General features: G+C 36.8%; 2 protein-coding genes across 4 annotated transcripts in view; both read left to right on the top strand.

The window, feature by feature from the left end:
• blo (bloated) overlaps positions 1 to 21,910 on the top strand; it is a 70,889-nt gene extending 48,979 nt beyond the window's left edge. For all 3 annotated transcript variants that reach the window (XM_053761886.1, XM_053761885.1, XM_053761887.1), the window contains 8 exons: positions 2,852 to 5,646; positions 5,797 to 5,927; positions 7,473 to 7,631; positions 8,284 to 8,458; positions 18,824 to 18,979; positions 19,274 to 19,767; positions 20,107 to 20,219; positions 21,019 to 21,910. In XM_053761886.1, the coding sequence (XP_053617861.1) occupies positions 2,852 to 5,646; positions 5,797 to 5,927; positions 7,473 to 7,631; positions 8,284 to 8,458; positions 18,824 to 18,979; positions 19,274 to 19,767; positions 20,107 to 20,219; positions 21,019 to 21,530 (4,535 nt within the window). In that variant the 3' untranslated portion in view covers positions 21,531 to 21,910. The remainder of the gene's footprint in view (positions 1 to 2,851; positions 5,647 to 5,796; positions 5,928 to 7,472; positions 7,632 to 8,283; positions 8,459 to 18,823; positions 18,980 to 19,273; positions 19,768 to 20,106; positions 20,220 to 21,018) is intronic.
• Positions 21,911 to 22,962: 1,052 nt separating this feature from the next.
• Positions 22,963 to 26,225, top strand: LOC128679574 (uncharacterized protein). Its single transcript, XM_053761908.2, has one exon. The coding sequence runs from the start codon at positions 23,328 to 23,330 to the stop codon at positions 25,824 to 25,826; it is 2,499 nt and encodes an 832-aa protein (XP_053617883.1). The 5' UTR covers positions 22,963 to 23,327; the 3' UTR covers positions 25,827 to 26,225.
• Positions 26,226 to 27,702: the final 1,477 nt, after the last annotated feature.

Consider the following 27,702-nt stretch of genomic DNA (forward strand, 5'->3'; position numbering starts at 1 on the left):
CATTCAATCACATGACTTTACAGATCTTCTTCTGAGAGACACTTAATAAAACCGAACAAAAAATGTACCTATTTGTAATTGTATCGCCCGGACAGTCCAGTGCAAATAAGTGAGTACACATATCCAAAGTGACTACATTTTATCCTGGACTTGTAAATCCACCATAACTGAAATATTACAAACTAGCTTTTGCCCACGGCTTCGCCCGCACTTGTTTTTTGCATTCATAATTTATTATTTATCATCAATGTCTCGGCAACGTTGAGCAACGTATTGCGATAAAATCTATACCCAATTTTAAGTTAGACTATCAGCTATATAAAAGTGAAAACCGCATCAAATTCCATTCCGCATCAAAACATTCAGACAGACACAACATTTCTAAAAAAAAAAAAATGTTTTCGCTTCCATTAGTCCCATAAAGACCCCCATAATTATTTTTCCTTAATATCTATGTAATATAGATAAATTTTGAAGAATTTCGAATTGCGTTATTCAGCATTTATTCGTCTTACTGTACAACAGTACTGGATGGCGTCACTCCGGTAACATTATCGACCTGAGGCTACCTATTTTCGACACCTACGCACCTTAGTCACCGAGTCATTACACTCTCCACGCGCAAAAAAAAATACAATGTTTGCTTCATCAATATGTTTCATTAGGTGTCGGGAAAGAACAGCGGGTCTAGTTTGTCGTATATCATTGAAAAACAATGCCAAATGTACCATGGCATCGCCCACAGACCAAAGGTGTTTGTCTCATACGATCCGTCATCCGTGAAAAAAATCGGACCAACACTTGACCCCATGTCAAAGATTAATAAAATTTAAAACAACGAGTTCAAATTCAAATCACATATATTCTGAAATTCGACCTTGGCAGGCACTTTTTCACGACATATTACATAGTAATTTTTATAGACTTCTACACAACTTTCGACCTATCACATACAATTTAAGAATTGACGTCAGACAGGCCTTAAATCACATCTTACGCAGAATCTTGGTTTGAAACTGGGAGCAGCATGAGAGAGTGAGAGACAGATGTATATCTCATCCTCGCTCTTTTAACGATCGAACAACGATACAACGTAGCATTTTTTCCCAAAGATTCTAAATGTCGAGTCAAAAAAAGTAATCAAAAGCTGTTAATATAACTTTTTTTATTCGATGTTATGCTTCTAAATATAGCAGTGACTGAGCTCGCACCAGTTGACCCGAGACATTACCATTTCATTTGCCGGTCTTTTAGTTGTTATGATTTCATAAATTATTTTTTAAGAGTCAATATAAGAGGCAGCATTCGCCTATAAAAAATATATACATATATAATATAGTATCGTTGAGTTAGTATCCCACAACACAAGTCTAGAACTTAGTTTGGTTCTAACGTAATCTGTGTGAGATCACACTCGTCTGCCCATATGCATTTATTTATTTACTAGCTGCGCCCTGGGGCTTCGCTCCCGTGGGAATTTCGGGAAGTACCCTATGTGTAAATCCAGGTTACTTTCTACCCGTGTACCAAATTTCATACCAATCGGTTCAGTAATGCGTGAACAGGTAACAAACTTAATTTCGCATTTATAATATTAGTTGGGATAACATACTTAAATCATTGCAAAGTCACATTGCACTTGACAGGTAAATGACGTACGTAAAATAAACTATATATTTTTATTTTTCTTCTCCAAAATATACTTAATTATCGTAGTCTCAAAATTACCAAAGTTTTTCTCCACAACGCCATCATGTTTTCGCCCTCTCAATTCCTATTTTAATTGAATCAAGTACAAAAACCACTGACATGTTGATTAATGCGATGAAACTAATTCTCATTTCATTGGCGTGCGCCGGCGTCGCCAAAACAAAGGTTTTTGTGACGCCCAATCTCAAGGTTTGCTAGACATTATATCGTCAAAAACAAAAAAGATTGTTTTTTATTTATTTTTCATCACCAGTGATGATGCTATTTGTTGATTCATTAAAACACAGATGAGAATAATGTTAAGGTTTGTTTTTTTTTTCTTTCTATTTTCTTATATTCTTTAGCAGAAAGTATAACAATATTTACTTAGTCTGTTTGTTCGCGATAAAATCAAAAACTCCTTCACGGATTTTCATGCGGTTTTCACCAATAGATAGTGTGATTCCTGAGGAAGGGTTAGGTGTTTAATATATTATGTTTTACCCGTTCGAAGACGGGACAGACAGTAACTGATAAAAAAATTATAAATTTAAATATTTAATTATTCGAGAAAAACACAGCCAAATATTACACATGTTAAAAATTAAACCACCATATTTTACGCAAAGTTAATTTTGTAATTTATATCGAAAGTTTTGAGATATCTTTCATATTTCCTCAAGCTTCTACAATTTATTGTATGAAATTTATTTCTGAAGCAAATAATATTAACTTCTAAGTAAATTTTAATATTACAATGATTAATTATTAATTTCTACTTTACCTACTCATTTTCATAACATCTTTAATTCAAATTCATTTCAATTCATAACACGTCATGAGATCTATTCACAAATCAGATTCACAGGCAGCGGTCAAGAGTTCCAAGTTCACGATTTTTATGAGTACAACAAATATCAAACATACAAATATCAAAATTCCAGTATATTTAATAGACCACTGCCTGTGTGATTAGCCACAATTAATATAAAATAACATGATGTTGACATGTTCAAAGACTCTTCGTTTAGCAACATCGATCAGGACATGTTCTGTACATAAACACAATTATTTATATAAAGAATAATAAACAAACTTTGAACGTGTCAACGGATAATACACGTCATAAATTTATGAATTAATTATTTGTTGTTCATTGCAGGTAAACCGCGAGAATCGCGGGGCGCCTCGATCGAACAAACAAGAAAAGAACCTTTCACACATTTATCTAAAGAAGAACTAATAGAAGAAGCTAACAAAGTCAGAGCTCAAGCGGAGAGCGTCACTTGTACAACTGATCATCCTCCAGAAAAGTTTTATTCTCTCCCACACAGAAGAAAATTTAAAGAAGACAAACTTGGAAGAAGAAATAGTGACGACGGCGCTGAACCACAAAAAACTCCTTTAGGAAGATCCACCAGCGATGTAAGTCCAAAAAAGAAGAAAGAAAGAACATCATTATCGACACTGTTCAGAAGAGCACAAAGAACTAAAAGTCCCGATGCTCCCGTAGTTGTCACAGCAAAACCTGTAGCAATAGTCAAGAGAAGTAAGAGCGACGTTAGTGATTTAAAATCCAATACAAATTTAAGCAGCCAATCTAAGCCCATTCGCAAAAGATCTGGCAGTGAGACTGAAGAGTTTTTAAAATCTTTAAGAAATAAAAAATCACAGCTCTCACCTATTATCGAAAGCTCACCTAGAGAAGATTATTTCAAAAAAACTCCACCACTTGACTTATTTCAAAAGCAAAAATTATCCAAAAGAGATACTAACAAATCTGAGGAACAAAATTCTTGTAGTGAAAGTAAAAAAGTGAATCCTATAGAAAAACCTCCTAGATATAAAACTCCTGAGAAACAAGAACCTAAACCGCCAACCAGATCTAAACGCGGTAAATCATTAGACAAAGAAAAGGAACAATCACCATCAATAAAAGAGACACCAAAACGTAAAACTGAAGTAAAAAAGACTCTTTTGGTAGATGAAATAGATTCTATTAAAGCGAAAGATATCAATCCTGTTGAGCTTAAAGATAGAATCAAAGAGAGTATACGGAAGATCGAAGAAAACGTGTATGGTAGTAAAGAAATGATACATAGTAGTCAACAGCCCCCTGATAAGCCACCGCTGACAAGGGGGCACACAGTAGATCATATCATCAGAATATTGAAAGAAGACCAGTCTTCACCTCCACCAAAATCGCATCTAATTTCACCAACAAACGGCACCAACGTTAACCAACCATTTTCATACATTAAACCTAGTGTAAGCCCTGATCCAAATTTATTCGTAAGGAGCACGAGCCCAGACAGGCCACCGTCTCCCGTCAACAAAATGATGGATAAAGGAGTTGTCTACGCCCAAGTTGTAAGAGATAATGGTGATTCTGGCAATCAAAAAAATGGAAAGCAGACTATTCATAAAACTTACTCACCATCTCGAGATAAATTGGGAAATTTCTCAGATGAAGATGAAGGTTTGGGATACGAAGAAAGATATAAGAATTCTTTGAATAGATTTGATTATAGTCCTACCTTCAAGAACGATAATCAGAACTATAATAGTATAGAAGGTTACAATATTACAGATTCTCCAATAAGACCAAGATATAGAGAGTATAAACTAAAAAGTTTTGACGATTTCGAACCAGAACCGACGTATGCCAATGAATATCCATCTCATAAAGACAAATCCCATGATTTTATTGATAGCTATAGAGGACGAGGTGATGGTATGGATACCAAGAAAAAATATTATGAAACAGAAAATAAAGTTGATTTAGACTTTAATGAATTAAGTCATAGACGTAAACTTTTAGAATCAAGGATTAATGCTCGAAGAATTGATCTATCCGAAAGAATAGATCGAAGTGATAGAATCATTAAATCAGAAGAACCACGGTATTTAGCTGAGCCTGATCCAATATATGAAGCAGAAAAGCGAAGAAAAGCTACAGAAAAATATGTGAATGAGACAGCTAGATATTATCGTCAAACATTAGAAAGAGATGGTTTTGCTGAGAGCAGTCTCACTGAAGATTATAGTAGATATGATTCTGACAATCAAAAAATAAAGTCGGTATCTAGAACATTCGAGAAAGTTCCAAAGGGAGAAATAGATCGACGTGAATATATTGATAGACTAGGCCCTGATTTAAAATATAAAAAGGAAAAAGATTTTCCACCTGAGCCTGAATATGAGCCTCCAAGCCTTGAATTTACGCCAAAGGCTGTTATGCCCGATGAATATAAAGAGAAAAAATACAAAGTAAAAAAGAATTTTGCTTCTAGTCAAGATGCGGCACATTCTGGCCACCAGAAATATAAGATAAAAGATAGCTGGTTTGGGAAACGTAAGGGTCATTATGCATCAAATCCTGAAATTGCTCAAGAAAGAGAAGAAGAATACGCCAACATTAGATCTGAAGCAAAACACGTAGAGTCGTATCATAACTCTTTACGCCGAACAAAAAATAAAGAAAAGTATCATAAAGAGGATTTTGGTATAAGGAGACATGGTTCAGGTGATAGCGGAGGTTATTATCGCGATGATAAGTCTCCGCGCCGATATGATATTGACAATCGTCTTGTTGATTCTGGCATTGAAAATGATTTCCGCAAAGACTCAAGCGGTGAGCTACATAGAAGCAGATACAGAATTCATGAAAGTGACGATGATGTACGAGATATATCTTTGTTTTTGGCTAGCGAGAGAAGACATACTGAAGATAACTATCCCAGTGAGCAGATTTACGCTAACGGTGAATATATGGCTCGTTTCAAAGAGTATAAAGGTGATGGTTATAGGAAAGAGTACTCAAGAGATAGAAGTATAGATGGAATATCACCTTTAGGACATAAAGGCAACAGATTTGACAAAAGTCCAAGTGGACACGATGACAAAGTCAGTGCGAAACCACCGAAGGCCACTAAAAAGCTTTCTGGACTTGAGAAGGTAAGAAAAAACTCCGAACATTTGTTGTACTATCTATCAAATTTCTCACAAAAACGTTTCAATTTTTTAAAGTACAATTTCATAGTATTTTTCAAATAAATTTGGTTATTTTGTTATTACCTATTGCTAACATTATTCCTCTAACCGCAGATGAAACAGCTATTCTCTCGCGACTCTTCGAAGAAGAGCAAGAAAGAGAAGGAGGTAGTCCAGCCAAAGACTCGCACCCGGGTGCTCAAGAGCCCTAAATATCTTGCTAGACACGACTCTGAATATAGAAGGTACGCAAACTTCCAATGATGTATTTCAATCATTCTTGCCTTTTATCGCCGACGCTAATGACAAGACAGCTGTTGCTAACGCCACTTATTGGTCAACAACTATATATATTTTTTACTGCCCTTTCGACTTGCAAAGAAGAAGAATAGAATAATGGAAAATAGTAGAAGATGAGCCTATGCTATATATATTTTCACTCAGTATATTTCAGGTTCTTTCCAAATAGTCGGGTGCAAACCTAAATTTTGGGTTTACCCTTTTTTGGAAACTAGCAAAGTGTTAGGTGAAACCCCATCTCTACTTGCTAATCGGAAGCTTTATTTTTTTTGTATAAAACTAAATAGTTTGTGTGTTTCAATGCTCAGATAATTTGAACTCTCACCTGAGCAAGGAATTGTTTCTCCTTATTTTGATCTGTTAGATCGTAAAATGTTATTTTTTATTATGAATTAGTTTGTGATACTTGTTACCTTATTGACTGATTAACACACGAGGCTCTATTCATTATGGATCTACGCGTAATTTATTTTGAAACAACATTCAGAATTAATTAATATTGTATCAAATTCTTAGTTCTCAATATCGAATATTGAAATTCTATATAATAAATCAATAATCAAAGGCACTACATTTAATTATTTATATAATCTATTAATACTTATGTATTAAAACTAAATTACTAGTTTCATTCATCAATTAACAATATTGCGTGAACGAAATGACACCCAAAATTGATCAGTTTTCGTATTTCGACATAATTGCTCCAAGCATTTCGTGTTATAATGACAGTCATATTGATCTAGTCTGCAGCCAACCTTACAGGCCCATAGCCAGTAGGCAACCTTTGTTTACAACGAACAATGAGTAATAACTTGATGAATGATTTCCTATCGACGCCCACGGCTGCGTTGACCTGCAGACCATAAATATAAGACCATCTTTTTTACCTGCAGGCTTCCGACGTGAAACAATCGGTTAATGATTTTGATAGAATAGAAATTCTCTGCACTTTGTTGTAAAAGGTGACAAGCTAAAAGCAGAAAGATAAGAAATACTAGCAATGTTGCTTGTGTCCCATCCCATACGAGCACTTCCATACTAATATTATAAATTCGAATGTCTGTGCCGTTTTCACGGCGCAACCGCTTGACCGATCATAATAAAATTTTGTATGCATATAGTTAAAGAACCCGGTTCAAACATAAGCACCTTTTTGGGGGGTGAAAGTGAAAATTATGTTTGTTTCAAATTCACGAATTTCAATTCAATGGAGACTAAAACTGATGATGATATTCATTTCATTAGAGAGGCTACGTGTGGTTCCTACCCTGAAATTATAATTACTCCTGATCACACTCTAGATACGACTAAAGGACAAAAAGCCTTGACTGCTAACAGGCAGCAACACAACCCAAAGACGATTGACGAAGGCACAAAATCAGAGGCGAATCATCAAAATTTTAATGTTTATTTATTACGCGGGCTCATGGCATCTCAATTGAAAATGTATTCGAGAACGAAAGACAGAGATATGTCACTTTCCACAGATACACAGACCCAGAACCGAGTGACATCATCGTCAGGAAGATCGACTACGACTGTCAAGCAGATGAGCGCAGGTATCGAGGGTCCAAAGAGAGCTTGGACAAGTACAGGGGCGAGAGGGAGACACCAGATAGAACGAGAGAGAAGGAGTTTGATGGCAGGCTAGTATTACAAAAGATTATATAAACTTAGCAGTGTATTAGGTATTAACTACAAAAGTTCTTTGGTCCATTTTCATAACAGTTTTTCATCAGCTATAAAATGGAAATTTCTTTCACTGTTTCATTATTGACGACCGCCATGTCCTAATGGTCACCATGCTGGACTGCTCCACTGGAAGTCCCGGGTTCGAAGCCCGGCCAGGTCAACTTGAGAAATTATCTTTTTGAGATTGACCTGGGTCTTGGATGTTTATCTATATTTGTATATTATAGAATATAGTATCGTTGAGTTAGTATCCCATAACACAAGTTTCGAACTTACTTTGGAGCTAACTCAATCTGTGTCATTTGTCCCTATATATTTATTTATTTATTATTAGAAGTCATTTAAACAGAATTATTCTGTCTAAATAACTAGTTACATAAAAAGGTTCCCGCTATTATATTAGTTTCTAGAGGCCATCCCGGTTCGCTCGGGTAAAAACTATACACATAGTCCTTCCTCAGGAATCATTTATCTATTGGTGAAACCCGCATGAAAATCTGTACAGTAGTTTTTGAGTTTATCGCGAGCAGACAGATGCAGCGGAGGATTTTGTTTTATAAGACCTGTAATTTTATTTTCACTTACTTTCACCAATCTTAAAAGCAGATACGACAGGACTTTAAAAGAAGATCGTCACTACAAAGACCACGTCGAGCGCCGCTTCTACACGCCCGACCGCGACAGCGACCAGCACTCCAGGCCCTCGGACGTGGAGAGCGAGCTGAGGAAGTCCAGGTCTAGAACTGCTGGCTCCCGGAGTGCCCTGGACTCCCCGGCTTTGGTGAGTTATCAGTTTAACTCTTGATGAATGTTGCACGTTGTACATTTTAATTACAGTCTGTCGCTTTCTCAAAAAGTTGACAACGCGTCGGTGACCTATATCAGGTTGCTGGTGTCCATGGGCTGTGTTTTTGCTTACCATCAGGCAACTCACAGTTTAAAATAAAAATGTGCAAACCTTGCGGGTTGCCTGATGGTAAGCAAACATTAGCTCATGGACTCAGCAACCTGAGGGTCAAACATGTACCTAGCAAGCTTAGATCAACACAAAGAAAAAAAAAAAACCATGTAGACAGTTGTCTCTTTCTCCCATATCGATTACGCATCGTGTAAAAAAAAAGGGAACGTGTGGACGCAATGACGTGTACGTGTTTTATGTTTCATGGTAACACTCTTGGTTTAAGAATGCTTAGAACACTTGAACAGCCGCTGGAGTCATTATAAAATGTTTACAAAAATTACACTGGATGGAATGCAAATCTTATATCGTACCGATAACAATAATTACTATAACTTTAATCTGTCTGGTCTGTCTGGTATCGAATGCGGAACATCTATTGACAGATTGCAAGTAACTCTCGCTACTGACCTATAGAGGTAAAAGTTCGCGGGTTCAATCCACTACCATTGTGTTCTGACTTATTTGATCTAATATTGAACGTTTGGATGCATACACGTAATAACATTTAGTGTACCTAATCTTGTAGAAGCATAGACGAGCAAGCAAGGTGCAAAGTTTGACTTCTATGAAGTAAAGCCTGAATTAATTAATCCAAATTTCTTGTCTGTCTGCCCAGCAAGCACGTGATTCAGTAAGTATATCAAATATATTTTTTTAAATTTGTATTTTTTTAATTAACTAATGTTACATTAGTGCTAATTTAATTTGTTTATAGCATGATAGCAAATGCGTTTTTTTTTTTAAATAATTTCTTCTCGGCTAGGCTCCCTCAATAACCAAATTTGGCCTAGCCGTTTGAGCGTGAAAAAGTATACACTGATATTATAAAGGCGAACGTTTATAATATTAGTGGGATTATTATTTAATTCTTTCTCTCATTCATTCTGGAATCTAAAGGTGACGGTAAAATTTGCATCTCTTCATAGGTATAGCGAGTTTCAGTAGTCGAACTAATTATACAACCTTCTAGACAATCGCTTTCAAAACTGACGGATGGCCACACGACACAGGTTCCTGAGACCGAGTTTTATCGATCACTTGCCCGCGGCTTCGCTCGCGCGTTTTCCCAACGGGAAGTAGTTTTTCAAAAGGTTACAAACCAACTTATTTACTATTAGTTAGGATTACCTTAATAACTACATGCCTAAAGAGTTATGACATGTGTTATAATGTCTGGAAATAATACGTAGGTTAGGTACCTATCTTATGAAAGTTTTATCCGTATATTTAATCAAAGTTATTAAAATTAAATTATTTATCCTACTAATATTATAAATACGAAAGTTTGTGAGGATGTAGGTGTGTACAGTCAACAGCAAATCAAGTTACCCTCCATAATTACCTCAATGTCGCGGTAGTAGTGGCGAGTTTGCAATGAATTTTAGTAGGTTGATGTGCTGTTGTCTATACGTTTGTTACTCTTTCACGGAAAATCTACTGGACGCATTATCATAAAATTTTGGGTAAAATATAACCTGGAATAACACATAGGGTACTTTTTATCCCAAATTTTCTGAGGCGCTTGTCTTCAACATTTGGAATCTAACATTTATTGACGACAATTTTTTTAATTTAACTTACACCTTGTTACCTAAATTTATCATTATCGTCCACGTGTAATTATCATCAATATTAAATTTGATTGATATAATCTGGAGGCTTTGAAACATTCAAAGAAGGACAAGTTCCTCTTTGGGACCCTGAGCCAACGGAAAGTTGGTGAATGATGGTCTACACAAAAATGTTTTCGTAAGGATCACTTACTTTAGGTACGAGTGCTTGTTAAGAAAGGAAATTCGCAAATATTTGAATTGGAGTTACAGACTAACCAATCAGTGAAGCTGGATACAGGTTCGTTGACTGATACCGAGGAGATATGATAAGGCTTTATATATTTATTTTCTATAGAAGATACTTTATCTGTAGTCGTATTTCCCGTTTCTACACGCTTTAGTTCTTCTTGTCCAGTGTCTGCCATACGATTATATCTAATCGGTCAACAGCTTATGTGACGTTTAAACTTTGTGATTTGCACCCACGGAATTAGTAGTTACGTTACCTTCTAATTTTATGGTTGCACCAGTCACTTTGTCAGTCACTTTGACGCGCCGCTGACGACGTTTAGACAAAATGTCGTATTTAGCATTTTTCTGCGCATGTTAAAGTTAACGTTAAATTTGACTCGTGCAAATCTAAATTCTTACATCAAACGAGATCAATGAGTGAGTATTCGTTATAACGTTTGATGTTAGTCGTCAATATTATAAATAAATATATAGGGACAAATCCCACAGCTTGAGCTAGCCCCAAGGTAAGTTCGAGACTCGTGTTGCGGGACTAACTCAGCGATACTATTTTCTATAATATATACCGGAAGCGGTGGTGATGTAATGGTTAAGACCCCCACCTGTGGATCAAAAGGTCCCAGGTCCCAGGTTCGAATCCTACTCGTGCCACATAAGTTTGTATACCAATCTGAATCATGTATAGTAGTTTTCATCGACCACCACTTGCTTCTGGTGAAGGAAAAACATCGTGAGGAAACCTGCACACTTGTTGATTATATTAACGAGAAATTGAGAAGGCAATGGCAAACCACTCCATTAATAATGCCAAGAAAGTTGTTACGTGTGTTTCGTTCCATGTAATGACCACGACCCTCAGTCATGAGGAATACGACTATAAAGAAATAATAACATATATCATCATATATAGATAAACAACCAAGACCCAGGTCAATATGAAAAAGATCATTATCCACCTTGACATACCGGGGATTGAACCCAGGAACTCCAGTATGATGCAGCAGTCCGGCATGATGACTATTAGATCACGGAGGTCGTCAAAAGTATTCCCTTCCTTTTTTCGTCCTAAGCTTGGTTTGCCATGGTAATTCCACCCATTTATATTCCCCGTTGCTACAGTTACCCAATCTCGCTAGACATACGCAGCCAGTCTTTCCTTATAGGACGCAAATTGGGCAACCGCTAAAAGTACGAATGCCACATTTAAGCTAGTTTCGATCGATACGTGTTGTGGTCTAAGCACAAGAGAGCGATTAATCCCACCACTTTTAATCCACATACACAAAACCAATGAGCTTTGAGAGCGTTAAGAACACTGTCTCGGACAGACAGGGGCGTGAGTTCAATTCCCGCTCGATCCTAAAGTTATCATGTCATTTTTTTTTCAAAATTAAGTTGAAAGCATGTGTGACAAATCTATTTAAACACAGGACGAGTTTTGACAGAATCCAGGCAATTAAATAATAATAATAATGATTGTTTTACTGTTCCATTAGCAATATGTTTGTTATAACTTTATTGTATAAAAAAATACTTACATGGAATACAATTAATACAAGATACATGTTTAAAGGCTGACTTATATCCTAAGTTAGCGTGGTTTCCATTTCGCTTATACCTTACCCCACTCCACACTGCCTGCTCTATACATTGCTGGTTTTTCATTGTGGTAAATAAATGTTCAATGTTCATGCATTCGCGTCGGCATGTGTCTGACTACGGCGACAGTGCGGAACTAGCATTACATCTATAGGGCCACAACATTAAGTGAAAGTTCAGGCCTGCAGCCGCTCCTGTGCTACCCTACAGTTTGCACGTATACATTTGTTTATATAGGTACTAATACAGACATACATATTTGATTTAGTTATACCATGTACCAAGAGTGCATAAATGTTGTGAAGTTTTGACCTAACATGACTCACGCAAGGGGCGGTTTTTTTAATTAAAATGTTATACTAATCACTGTTTGAGTCGAAATTACGAAATACCAAAATTTTATCGAAATCCGTCCTACAAATTTATTGTAATGGAGTAACAAACGTACACATATACAAGAGTATTTAAAAGGATAGACACTCCAACATATACTTACATATAGGCGAATTACGCCACCCTTTTTATAGGTCTTCAATGTTGAAACAAATTATCCTCACAAAATTCGTTAATACTATGAATTACCAGTGGATGTCACCATCCTCACTATATAATAACTCAGTTTACATAACACCGACACAAGTGGGTCCTACACTACGCCTACTGTATTTCAATATGTTTACCTAATCGCGCTTTTGCTAAATATTGTCTAATTTTACACCTACATGCGTCAGTTAATGCAACAGTGTTTGTGTAGAATATTACTTGGAAACAGGCAGCGTATAAAGTCAATTAATCCTCCTACTTTAATACAAATTAGTTTCGTTATATTAGCGATGTGCAAAGCTATCGAAATTTTTAAAAATGTACGGTTAAGTTTAGGAAATAATCTTCCTCGCGTATGAGTAGGGAAGATTGGTAATGATGTTACATAACGTATGGATCCAATTTTTGGACAAATTCACGCTGCAAAATCTGTGTAACAAAATGTTTAAATAAATAATGATCTAACTTTAAATGATTTTCCCACAATTACGTACGTTAACTATTGTAACTAGATTTAGCTTTTATGTAAACTTGAACTTGCCTTTACTTCTTACTTCGTAATCACAAAACTATATTCAGCGCTTCATGTTATGACGATGATTGTATATACAGCAGCGGAAAATATAAATATAATAAAATGGGTCTTTAGGTAGGTATATATGTATTAGGTAGTAGTATATAAATAAATAAATAAATATATTAGGACAAATCACACAGATTGAGCTAGCCCCGAAGTAAGTTCGAGACTTGTGTTATGGGATACTAACTCAACGATACTATATTTTATAACAAATACATATATAAACATCCAAGACCCGGGTCAATCAGAAAAATATCATTTTCCATCATGACCCGACCAGGGATCGAACCCGGGATCTCTCGCTTCAGTGGCAAGAACTTTACCACTGCGCCACCAAGGTCGTAAGATATAACTCAATTTGAAAGGAGATATCTTCAACCGATTGAGCTGGTTAAGTACACACGTTTAGTTTAGATCACAATGCATTATTATGGTGCACGCAGGAACAGCTCCAGGTGTGGAAACTCCTCAACGGTTTACCGCACTTAACTTATACTAGAATTCCCAATAACAAAAGAAATCACATTAGAAATATCCTTTTTATTAAGATTACGACACGAAGCCAGCGATATTCAGACACATGAAGACATGGCGAATCGATACACATCGCTGATATCGAGTGATCGATGTTACATTACGTGATTCGATTTGTAAACCTGTACAGTGAATAGGATTTTTTTTTTACATTCACAACGGTCACACACAAATGATTCTTCATGCCGCTTTTTAACCCCCGACGCAAAAAGAGGGGTGTTATAAGTTTGACCGCTAAGTGTGTTTGTCTGTCTGGCTGTGTACGTGACACCGTAGCTCATCAACGGTTGAATCGATTTGGATGCGTTTTTTTTTTGATAGCTAATTTGTAGCCATTTGATCAAAATCGGTCCAGCCGTTCAAAAGTTGAAATTTGGGGTTTTTTTTTAAATTTGTCTAACAAATAAACTTGTTAATCTAACTTTTATTCAATTGAGTAACACATGTTATCATCATCATCATCATCTGCAGCCCTGCGTGACCCACTGCTGGGTGTAGGCCTTCCTCCGTCTCCGCCAACCATCTCTGTGCTGGGCCATCCCCATCCAGTTGTTGCCAGCAATTTCCTTTACATCGTCGACCCGTCTAGCTGCCTGATGTCTTGTGTATACCTTTTTTCTTAACGTTACTTTTGAATTGAACTGTATTCTGGTGTGTTCTAACATTCGTATGTTTGACACGTATTTAAGTAGTCTTTTCCGAAGAACTTTGTCTGCATGTTAAGTCATCGATATGACTTCTTGAAAGCCGTTTACATTCATATTAATATTAGTAAAAATAATAGGAATTTTCCTCTGTGGTGTAAATTAGCTTTCTCCGAAATTTAGGAAAATTTACGCGGTCACGTATTTTATAGAGTTAACTAGCGGCCCGTCCCGGCTTCGCTCGGGTACCACCATAATAAAATATAAACTTAAACCTTCCACAGGAATCACACACGAACAGACAGATAGGACAGACTAAGGATAGGATAATTCAAATTCAAATTCAAATCATTTATTCAGAAATTAGACCTTCACAGGCACTTTTTCTCGTCAATCTTTAAATTTATAGTTATTTCTCACAAGCTAGAAACTACTGGCATTTCGGAACGACCACTGCCAGTAGTGGTGGTGATAAGTATAATAGGGGTTACCCGCGTCCTGCGTCCTGCCTAAAAGCTGCGGACTCTATCACTCTCCGGCCAACCAATGCCTGACAAGATAGGCGCATACGTTATGGATAGAATAAATGCACAAAAAAATTACATCTAGCGCAGGATGTAGTTTTCCTATCATAGGACGGGAGCCGCACGCCACACATAACTATACAAAATATAATATAATAGCTGAAACATCACAATCACACTTAAAGCCTTATAAGTATAAGTTCAACATCCTCAGAGGTCAATGTCACCTCATGACGTCACTCTCGCCTCCCAGCCTATAACGATCTCATCTTGTATCGCCAAAATTGCTGTTTGTCTCTGAACGACGACAAATTAATAAGTATCTTTAAAATATCCCAATAAGATACCATCTCCTTTACCCAACACTGCTACGAAAATGTGTATTTTATTTATTAATTTATGCACTTAAGTAATAACCTTAAATATATTTTTTAATTACATTTATGACTCAAGGTTTTATTGCTGTTAGAGAGATCTTCGATCTTGTGGGATGAATTCAATGCGTAAAAGAAACATAGACAACAACAAGCATAGACATGAGTCTATGCTTGTAAACCGTTCAATATTGTAGCCGTTCCAAAGATACAGATCGCATGGTCGCATTGACGATTGCTGACCTTCCATGAAGATGGCACTGAAAGAAGATAAGTCAATCATACGAAGCACACTTGTAACTAAGCACTTGTTTTAACAATAGAATATCTTCTTATTGTTTCTTTAGATTCGGGGCAACTTATGAGACCTTATGGCACAAAGAAATTCTGTCCTGAAAAAAATTATACATATACTAGATGTCGCCCGGGGCATCGCTCCCGTGGGAATTTTGAGATAAAATATAGCCTATAGCAATCTTGGATAATGTACCTTTCTAATGGTGAAAGAATTTTTGAAATCGTTTCGGTAGTTTCGGAGATTACCCGCCTCAAACATACAAAGTCACCAACCTCTTTTTTATGTTGTAATTAGACAGATTGTCTGTTAATAATGCTTTAGCATTAAGTTGACTTTTTATTATTTATTTAAACTTAATTGTATTTTGCAATGTGTGCAATTAAGTTTAAATAAATAAAGGTGAAGAACAATAGAATTCTGAATAAACTTAAAATAATTGCCAAATATTCATATAGCTAGAACATCCTTTTCTATCGATTAAAATGAAGTCTCCTCAAAATATGTTTAAAACGTCTGAACTCGAATTGTTTACCTTAGCAAAATACAGTTACCAAACAGAACTAATGTGTAAACCCATTACCCTCGTTCTACGCAATCGAGTGAGATGTTTGTATCCGACGGGTTTGAGCTAGAGTCCACCACGAAAGAAGTACAGCAGACGTGGCGCTACTGTCGCTGCAAACAACAACGTGGGCTATCTGTTATTGGTAGTTCCTCAAATGGCCACGGGCCTTCTTTCGTGGTATGGTTTCTACCACCTGGCTTTTTAACATGGTCCTTCTAATTTGTTGGTTTAGTTATCTACACGACTAAGGCCTTCATCGCACAAGCTCTTTTTCAACGCGCGTTAAGAAAGCGCTTTAATAATAGAACGTCTGAGTGTTTGTTTGTCACAAATAGATACTTTTATGTAATTATTCTACACTCATATGGATTTACTCATATTGTATTGCTGTGCCTTTGAAGTGCGCTGTGCGCGCAAGTGAAAAATCGCCCATGCGTTCGAAATGTTACATATCCTTATCCGATTTGGTTTTAGACTAATCAAACGTAAAGTTTATAATCTTCCCCGTTATTCATTAAAATGTTAAAGCAAGTATATTTTGTCATTATCGCACTTTCTAATATTTGAAATGGACAGAAAGAGACAAAACATACTTTAACTTTTGTATGAATAAGTGGGTATTTCTATAAAAAAATATTTTTAAGCGGACCTGGCAGTCGTGTCATAACTCAGAATGCAACCAGATAGATCTTACTCTTTCACGCAAAATCTATTAGAAGGATTGATATGAAATTTGGTACACGGGTAGAATATAACCTGACATACCACATAGGGTATTTTTTATCCCAGAATTCCCACGGGAGCAAAGCCCCAAGCGCAGATAGTACATACATATGTATTAGTTTGAAATACAATTTATTATTTAATCTTTATTGCACACAAGACAATTTGTAAATATACAATAGAACTCTTAATACTATTTAACAACACAACGTAACAAAACAAAATGTAGGTAGCATGCTATAGGATTAGTTACAATTTTAATTTTACACTAGCGGTCCACCCCGGCTTTGTTCGGGTAAAACAAAAAAATATATACATTTAATTATATTATTCGTCCAGTAATTTTTGAGTGTATCGCGTACAGACATATCTTTTTATGATATGATAAGATATAATCAACTGTTGTGACGAATCAATAACACAAACTTGTTTTTAATCGAAATTTCCGTCGCGGCTCTCGTCCGAAGTCATTGGTATATCGCCAAATCGGTAAAGGCTGAGGTCGGCCGCCACATGGCGGCGTTCGACCTTGCGACCAGTTCCGCCGGGCTTTCTACAGGGACTCATAGGGTGCAAGACGAGATAGGAGCCAAATCTCGAGATGTTCAATGGAATAAAAAGAAGAATTGTACATTCTTCTTCATATTTTTTGTATTATTAGATTCCTCAGGGCTTTCTATTATTAGATATTTCACAATTTCTTCTGAGGGTCGTGGTCATTACATGAAATGAAACACATACAACTTTTTAAAATACAATAACTAGGTACCAAAAATTATTAGCATTATAGTGTTTAATATAGTGTTTTATTAAGTTGACTTTGACCATTAATTACAAAACATGTTATGCAAAACGGGTTTTTTTGCGATGATAAACTTTTTGTTTCGTTTAAGTAGCTGTAAATTAAAAAAGTATTTTTTGAAAGGTGTCTCAAACTCAACAGAGCCAAAGTATTACGCAACGATGTCATATTTAGGTACGAAGCACAGGTACGAAGTAACTACCTATGTTAAGAAAATAGTAAGATTTTTTGTTATGTTTATAATTTAGTGGCGAATTAACTATTATTATCCAAATGAGGGCGCGCCACTGATTTCTGTCAACATAGTGTTATGGCAAATAAAAATATCGCATTAAAAACTAAGTATTATTCGCGATTTTCATAGGTTGTACATAAAATTATTTCCAAAAAATGCGTCCGCCCAACAGGTCGTTGCTCTCTGCGGTTTAAAAATTATAGATATACCTATTTACGTGTAGTCTAAATTATGATCTAATGCAATGCCGGTCAATAACCTTTACAAAGGTGATGATAGGCATTTCCATTGTAATGTATCCCACTGTCTAGAGTCATGTCACGCATGAATGGTATGATAATTATATTAAATAGCTTAAAATGATAACGGTACATGAGATGCATTTGAGAATAGTCACTGTGGGTGGAATATAACTGAAATACACGCTACCTATTGACTAAATTTACCAAAACAATAACAAAACAAACTCAATGAGAATGTTGTCACTGCACCTTCAGTCAATAGTTTTAAGAATAGATTGGATAAAATCTCCAAACTTCAAGATGTCAGCTTAATGAGCTGCAATTGTGTTATAAAATAAAATAAATAAAGTTTTTGATAAACTTTATTTATTTTATTTTATACATATTTATTTTAATATAAATAAAATAATTAAAATTTTTGATAAACTTTATTTATTTTATTTTATAAGTAAAAGGTACAAGTAGGTGTACTTACTTTGTTAACGGTCCATTAAAAGATCATTCATTCAATCTGAGATGTCAACCGTGGCCATATTTATACATTTAATACATGTTGAGCTTTGTTGCACCACACGGTTGGTGCTACGGATAGCATGACATTTATTTTGTCCAGCCAGAACAAATAGGATATTTTGGATGTAGGTAAATATGTAATTGCAAACATCATACCTTATTCGATACCTAAGACACCTAACGTTTTATTTGTTTATCTACCAGGCTGAACGTTACCGCGAGCGCCGCAGACTGGCAACACCGAGCCCGACCCCCTCCCCGCCGCGTCGCCCCGCGCCGCAGCCGACCTCTGCCGGCAACTGGTTCAAGTCACTTGACAGACTGACTTCGAGGAAACGCGCGAGCGGGAAGAATACTAAGGTAGCACCATGGAATTGGTACTCCGTTGTACGAAGTACTTATGGGTGGCACGTAGCACCAAGAATACACGGATATTTAATAACTAATCTATTGACAAGAAGTGATGTAGACTAATCAATACCTTTGTAAAATCGACTTCGATTTATAAATACGACGATCGATTTGTAAATACGACGAGGAATAAAATGTATCAAATTCACAATCACTTACAAATTATCAATTCTTAACTATGAGGAGAAGATATCGTGTAAGTTATGTACTTTCACCTGAAATATTATTTAATATTTCTTACAGGTCGAGAAAGAAAGCATTCTCACCACAGAGCACGAGACTCCCCGGAAACCCTGGTCGAAGCCGACAAAGCCCCTCAACTCGCCAGCCAAGAACCTGCGCTTCTTCGGAGACACCGACCAGGACTCCGACGCAAATGTTAAACCTTCAATCAAGAAGAACCACGCGAAATCCCACGGAACTCTCCGAAAGACCATCTCCAACTCCAGCACCGGGCTAGACGAGGTCGACCACAGCGAGCTATCGAGCAAAAGCTACTCTTTATCAAACTTGCACAGAGAAGAGAAGAGCGAATCGCCGCGTAACAGATATTACAAAAGGAATCTGCAGAACATATCGGAGAATCACAGCAATTCGGAGACGGAGAGTCAGTTCGACAGACAGACGAACAAGAAGCCGCCGATGAGCCCGTACGGCCGGTCGCGCAGCCGCAGCAGCTCCGCGACGCTGAAGGCCGATCTGAGGGGCAGCAAGCAGGAACTTGCCAGAGATTTCAAGTGAGTACTGCCGACTACTGCCTATATGTAGGCTTGTAACTTTGAATTAAAGGATAGTATGTCCTAAGCAATAATCACAACGGACCAACTTATTTACTTGCTTCGTTCAGTCTAATTTCGAATGCCTCCACGCAGGCAAAGAACTACTCTCAACGCTCCATACGACACGTTGGGAGCTAACTCAATGCCTGGCTATAACTTTTGCAAAATAACATCCATTAATCTTTCATATTGTTTTGATAATATCTGCACTGTCAACGCTGGCGACTAAGACTTCTACTTTAATTCAGCTTCAGCAAGGTAGTATGAATGTCATGAAACTGTTACATAATGTGCCAGTGAAAGAAGACGCGTGGCTCCAGCGGCGTCGGGCGCGAGTAGCACGGAGGGCGAGTCCAGCCACCCGTCGCAGCACTCGCAGCGCAGCGTCGTCTATCTGCACGCCACCACTGGTAATGTATTGCGTTCCGTCGCTTAAATTCCTGTTTTCTTTGCACTTTATTCAATAATTTATTGCATTGATGTTATCTATATTATTATAAAGAGGTAAGTGTTTGTGAGTTTGTTATGTTTGAGATTAAAAATTCTTTCTCCATTGGAAAGGTACATTATTCAAGATTGCTATAGGCTACATTTTATCTCAAAATTCCCACGGGAGCGAAGCCCGGACAACATCTAGTGAAATATAAAATAAAAATACGTTTGTTGGTCATGTCAGGCACAGCGATTAGATCGGGATAGATGAAGGAGAACTTTTTCAACGACTTCCATTTTTACAAAAAGCCAGAGTAGGATTTCAGCCGAAACCTTTTGACCAAAGACGACTTAAGAGCAGTAATAAATTGCTCACCGTCCACTTCTCCTAACTGACGGTGAACTTTATCTCAAATGAACTACGAACGATATATATATATATATTTAATTAGCACTCGGATTACAATCATAACGTGTTTTGATATACTTTTTGACTACGTACATTATGTACTTTGATATATTATTAGAAAAAAAATTGTAAGAAACAATAATGGCAAGCCCTGGCATGATAGGACCCAACACTGAGTTCAAATGAGTTTCTTTCGGCATTTCTTCTCAGCAGTGGTCGTTCCGAAATGCCAGTAGTTTGTAGCTTGTGAGAGATAACTATTTAATATGAAAATTGACGTGAAAATATGCCTGGGAAGGTCTAATTTCTGAATAAATGATTTGAATTTGAACTGCAAGAGTAACTAAAAAACCCTTCCCACTTTCCAGTGGGAGAGATCCCGGACGCGCGGCGCAACGACGCGTGCGCGCGCTCCGGCGCGAGCTTCTCGCTGGCGGCGGCGTGGGGTCCGCGGCACGCGCGCCCGCGCCGCCGCGACCTTCACTACGAACAGCGCCCCAGGAAACCCAAAGCTAAAGAGTTCAACAAAACCTCATCCATCAAAAACTCCAGCGAAGAACGGCCGTCGTTACAAAAGAATAAGTCTTACAGCCAGACGACTCTAACACGGAGGCCTCGAGAGAATGACAGATTGACAAGTTCCAGCACGACTTTGTATAGAAAACCCGACAAACGCAGAGATGTAGATCAAAACACGACGCTGACTCGGAAGTCAGTGACGCGCGACAGGAAAAGCCAGTCGAGTGAAATCCTGAATAGAGACCATCGCGATAAGGTCTCCAGGTCAATTTCTATGCCTAAAGACAATAATAAAAAAGCCGGTTGGTTTAAATTGTCCAATAAAAATAAGAAACAGGAGATCAACACTAGGGTCCGTTAAGTTCAAATACTTGAACGTGTCGGTCGGTTACCTAAATCTGAGAAATTGAAGTCATATTTGTATGTATGTGTATTGTAACAAATTTTCTAATGGAAAATAAACTTTTTACTACACCAGCGCCCCTAGCAGCGAATTAGCTCGCATTAGTCTGAGAGATGACGTTGGATATGGTTTAATTTAACGAGTTAATAGAAGAAATAGTATTGATATGAATCTTGAATCGTCCATAATTCAATAATTTGGTGCTACCTATATGTTTAAGATATTAATAATATATGGACTCTTTTAAAGTGCCATTTGACCAGTTTTATAATGTTACCATTTATCAATCAATCAATTTTTAGATGGTCGAATTGTTTTTTTTTTTTTCAATAAATAAAATAAGCCCAATGACGGCCTACCTCCTTAATATTTAAAGCCATTCGGTGAAAAAATATAAAATAATATCATTGATAAATATGTAGTGTATTTCTTACATTAATTGCATGAATTTCGACCTTCTGAAAATTGAATTAAATAAAACTTAAATAGTTATATTAGGTTAACAAATTGCTTTTACTGTACTAATTTTCCTTAGCTATATATACCAACATTGCATAATCTTTTTTCTTTTTTATACTATATTACCGGACTTTTCTTGAAAGGAAATGCTTTTTTTCCATTTAGGTATATAGGTCATTATAATACGTGGAAATATTTTCATGTAATTTATTAGAGGCGTGGAAAACGCTCTTTTAAATAGACTAAGGTCATGAATGAAAACCATTAATATGTAATTTGAAATATAAATAAAGATTCTAATATGTAATAAATTGTATTATTTTTTTTTTACCTAGATTCCCATTAGGTACTTAGTGGTTCCAGCAATACAAGGGAGAGCATTTTTTTTGTCATTCCCTTACTCATAAGAAAATTTCTTTCTGTCGATAGCAAAAATTATAAAGTACGATATTAACAAAAGGTTTTTACGAATGATGATTTATAATATTATTCAAGCAGTTTTAGGCATGTAAATGATACCTACCTTTAATCATATTTTATCACAGCTAAAAATCATTAGGTACGTACTTACATTGAAACTGTGTATTTTATGAACGGTATTACATTTTGTTGTGTGTGTAAACTACATCCTGCATTTCGTCCTGCATACACTCTGCAGGACTGCAATGTGTGCGTCACTTTACGATTGTTTTCTTTACAAATACCTAAACCTTCGGGCATTATAACTACACAAATAAAAAACTCTTGAAAATTATATTGTCATAATCATAACCCGTGATTTTATCTTATTGTTTCATTCTACGCTTATCGTGGATTATATTTCATGGATTTAAAGTACCTAGGTTTTTTTTTTATTTCATGGCTCCATCGTTCGCCAAAACGATGATTTTGCCAACGTCAAGGTTGAAATTGACATGGAATATTGTTATAATGATATTATAAACACGGATCAGTGTGTAACCTAAAATATAAAAGTATATAAATATATTATACATACATACGGATAAAGTAAATAAAAATTATAAGTAGATATCATAATTTTATATAAATTTTGCCAATATAATTATAAATGGAGAGAAACTAGGTTGCTAGGTACCTACATCGATAACATTATAAAATATATAACGTCACGTCAACCATAGATAAAAATATCACTGAACGTCAACGTAATGCCGATTTGGAACTTCGAAGTTCGAACATTTCTTTTTGCAAACATTTGAAGGCTTTGGCATCGGACACAATTTAAACTATTTTTCATTAATTTTGCGAAGTATAAAAAATATACCACCCTAGAATATGGCTCGACGCTACCGAGATGCAGCAGCAAAATTGCAGCAAAACGTGCAAAAACATTTGGATGTGATGAAGGACCTATCTTCTTCAGAAGATGAGGAACCTTTCGAGTCTTCGGTTATTGAAGGAGTGTTCCAAAGCTACTGGAGAGGTGGCGGTGACACGCATTTACTAAATCGGACGAAAAATCTGCTGGAAGAGGCGATTAGTGGCCGACCAATAACATGTCTGATTTGCATAGGAAGTATTAAAAGATCGGATGCAATATGGACTTGTGACCATTGCCACTGTTATTTCCATCTGTCCTGTATCCAAAAATGGTCGAATGACAGCATAAGTTTAAGACTTGAGGACCCTCAATCGCCTATTTCGGTGTTTAAACCCAAGAAAATCGATTGGTGCTGCCCGAAATGCCGGCATTCGTATTCTAAGGAGGAAATACCTCGTAAGTACCGTTGCTTTTGTGGAAAAACTGATGATCCACCTGTGCATCCTTGGTTGATACCACATTCTTGTGGAGAAGTCTGTGAAAAGAGGTTGTCTGAAGGAGATAATTGTAAACATAAGTGTTTGCTCCTCTGCCACCCCGGGCCATGTCCCCCATGCCCTCAAACTGTTAATGGAGTGTGTTATTGTGAGAAAGAACGGAAAAAAGTTAGATGCAGTGCTGCTAAATGGTCTTGTGGACAACAATGTAAGAAGACATTGCTCTGTAACTCGCATAGATGTGAGATCATCTGTCATGAAGGAGATTGCCCCCCTTGTACGTACACAAGTGAGCAGTTGTGCCAATGTGGCTCTGAGAAGGTTAAGAGGCCATGCGATGACCCTGTTTGGCATTGCAGGAAACCATGCAACAAACCTTATTCTTGTGGCTTTCATAAGTGTGAAACAGTGTGTCACCTGGGGCCCTGTGGGTCATGTCCCAATACAGGGACTCGCTCCTGCCCATGTGGAGCTAACCAGCGCTTTGTGCAATGCCCGGATGTTATGGAAACCTGTTTAGGAACTTGTAATAAAAAGCATGAAGGTTGTGAACATAATTGTCCAGAAAAATGTCATAAGGGACCGTGCCCACCTTGCCAAGTTTTGATTCTAAAGAAATGTCTATGTTCAGCACATGTTCGCTGTCTACCATGTAGTAAAGATTATAAATGTGAAACCAAATGCAGAGGCACCAGACCCTGTGGTAAGCATGCTTGTGGGAGGAAATGCTGTAATGGTAACTGCCCTCCTTGCGAAAAAATATGTGATAAGCCTCTGCAGTGTGGTCGTCATAAATGCACCATGGTCTGCCATCGTGGTCCATGCTACCCTTGCCCACTTGAATCCAAAGTTACTTGTAGGTGTAAAGAAACATACATAACAGTGCCATGTGGTAGAGAAAAACATACAAAACCACCAAAATGCAGTCTTTTATGTAAAATTAAATACAAGTGTGGACATATGGATGAGAATAAGCATGGTTGCCATTTCGGGGACTGTCCTCCGTGCAAGGCTGTATGTTTCAAAATGTATCCGAAATGTGGTCACGAATGCAAAGCAACTTGCCATGAATTCGTAGCTGTGGTCTTCAAGCAAGTTGCGAAGCCAGCAACACCATGGGAAATTGAGCCTCCAAAAACCAAAATAATGGCTTTGGACTGTCCTCCGTGTGAGACACCCGTTTCTCTCGTCTGCTTTGGAGAACATGAGACTGAGCAGCAGCCGTGCCATTCAGCCAAGCGCCGATGCTGTGGCCGGCAATGTGGACGTCCACTAGCTTGCAGCAATCATGTTTGCTCCTTACTCTGTCATCTATATTCACACAATCCTAATTATCCAAATGTGCCTTACAGTTGCAAGCCTTGTGATAAAGAATGCCTTGTACCCCGCCCAGCAAAATGCGCACACAAATGTTACAAAAAGCAATGTCACCCAGCACCTTGCCCACCGTGTGAGATACTAGAAAGGATTGCATGTCATTGCGGAGTTACTGAATTATATTTACGTTGCAAAGAACTTAGTGATGCTACTGAAGAAATGTTGTCATGTAAGCAGCAGTGTCCTAAAAATTTGAAATGTGGCCACAGATGCCGTAATAACTGTCATTCTGGTGAGTGTGGTGTTGGACAGACGTGCATGAAGAAGACAAAAGTTAACTGTGCTTGTGGAAATTTGAGGAAAGAATTCCCTTGCAATGTGGTCAAGAGTGGAAAGGCAAAGTTGGACTGTGATGAAACATGTGAAGCGAAAAAGGTTGCAATGAAACTAGAGAAAGAGAAGGAAATGTTGAGACAGAAAGAAATACAAGAAGAACAGAACCGTAGAGAATTGGCAGAGTATGAGTGGAAGTTGAGTGGGAAAAAGAAGAAGTATAAGGAGAAAAAAGTTGTTGCTAATGTGGACAATCGAAATTTTGTACAAAAGTATGGTATTTTGATTTTGACCATGGCAGTTGGTGTTTCAGGGATTGCATATTTTTTATTTTGTATGGAGAAAGATTTGATCTTGTCCGATTGATCCTTAGAACTGATCCCACAGTAGTATGGTAGTATGCCACGACTGGCACAACCTACAACAAATTTATTTAAATAAGTAGATTTAAAAATTACATTTGTAGTTAAATTACCTACATAAGTAATCAGATTACATGCAATCTGATTACAATATTTATGATGTGATATGTATGGGATGATGAATAATTTAGTTATAAGATTTTTACTTTTGTATAACCTCAAGGAATTTTACATACAATTTTTTTAGTCCAAGAAATGATATTAAATAATCAAAGTTAGAGTTTGCGCCACGACACGAAAGTAGTTCCGCCCCGCTTCAATTTATCGGCCACGTTGTTGTTAGCGATTGTATTGCCAGAACTTAGAAACTTACGTAAGCGTAATATAAGTTTGTAAGTAATTATTTATGTGTTTATAATTTATCTATCCACCCGTATCAGTACTGGGTCTGACGCAAAATAAGCACTTGATGCAGAATGAGCACTTCGCAAAATGTTCACTTTACAAAAAATTGAATTTGTTTTATGTACCAGAAATATGTTTTGTTTGCATTTTGCAAAATGTGCTTTTGTGAAATGCACATTTTGCTACAGACTCAGCACTAATATGGGACTATATAAAAATTTTTAGGTTACTGTATAATTAATGTAAGTTACTGTATAATTTTGTTTTTAAACAAACAGAAAAAATGTTTAGTTTTAAAAAAAAACATATTTTTTACTTCTGGATAATTTATGAGGAAACCTGCACATTGCTGGACTAGTGTGTATCCGACTACCTACCTACCTAGATGGCGGGGCAGGTAGTCATAAAAGTCATGTCAGATGCCTTTAGGCGACTTGAATAAAATCTCATACCAGTGTTTGCAATAAAACACTCGATATGATAGCTTTTGAATAATATGAAATTCGTAAAGGGTAGATAATTTAATCCATATTCTCGTTATGTACGTGGTAACATTCAACTTGGGGCAAAAATACATTTTTTGTATGTATGTTTAACGCGATAACTTTCGAACCGTTGGTTCGATTTTAATGAAACTTAAAAGGTATCATAGCTTAAAAAGCAAGGCTTAAAAGGTTCATTGGTAGGATCTGCCAATGGAATTTTTGTTCTTGGGGCATCAAAATTGGTTAAGTGGTTTTTGAAATATTCACAATTTTGTAAGAAAAAATGTATTCGCGAGGTCTACGTTCGCGACGAACAACTAGTATATATATATATAGTTCAGCAATCATAGGTAGCACTAGGCTTATATTTTCTGGTTTAAATTATTTATGTTTTTAATAATAACACACCTCTGAAAGAAAATCTAGTGCGTGTTATAAAAGTCTGTCAAGATATGGGGGCGTTATCTCCTGTCGGCGGCAACACTGGGTAAAAGTTTTCACTTTCTTGACAGACTGTAACATTGCGCGCTTGTTTTTTTCTAGAGGAAGGGAGGTATCTCACTTACACTTGTTTTGCTATCGATAGTCGATATCGATTGAGAAAAATCTAGAAAACAAAAATAAGTGAGATACCTCCCGTACATTGATGATAAGATATCGACTGTTTTTGTTTAAATAAAATTTCGTAATTTCAAAAAGAATTTTCTTTACAATTTATTTTTATTACTTCCTAGTTCTACAGGGTTATGACAGGGTATGACTCTTTTCCATTGTGACAGTACCCAGTTGGCAAGGCTAGGCGTGTGTCCAGGGGCCCCAAGCTCAGGGGGAGTCGCGGACTGAATAGGTAGTGAACATTTCTCCCAATTTTTCAATATAACTACATTTTTATATATATTTTTAATTATAACCTGGATTACGACGAATAAAGAACGAACGATTTAAGTGTAGATAGGGCCGTAATTGTTATTTTGGCCTTTGCATACCTAC

This window comes from Plodia interpunctella, chromosome 22, assembly GCF_027563975.2.
Source record: "Plodia interpunctella isolate USDA-ARS_2022_Savannah chromosome 22, ilPloInte3.2, whole genome shotgun sequence".
Taxonomy (NCBI): domain Eukaryota; kingdom Metazoa; phylum Arthropoda; class Insecta; order Lepidoptera; family Pyralidae; genus Plodia; species Plodia interpunctella.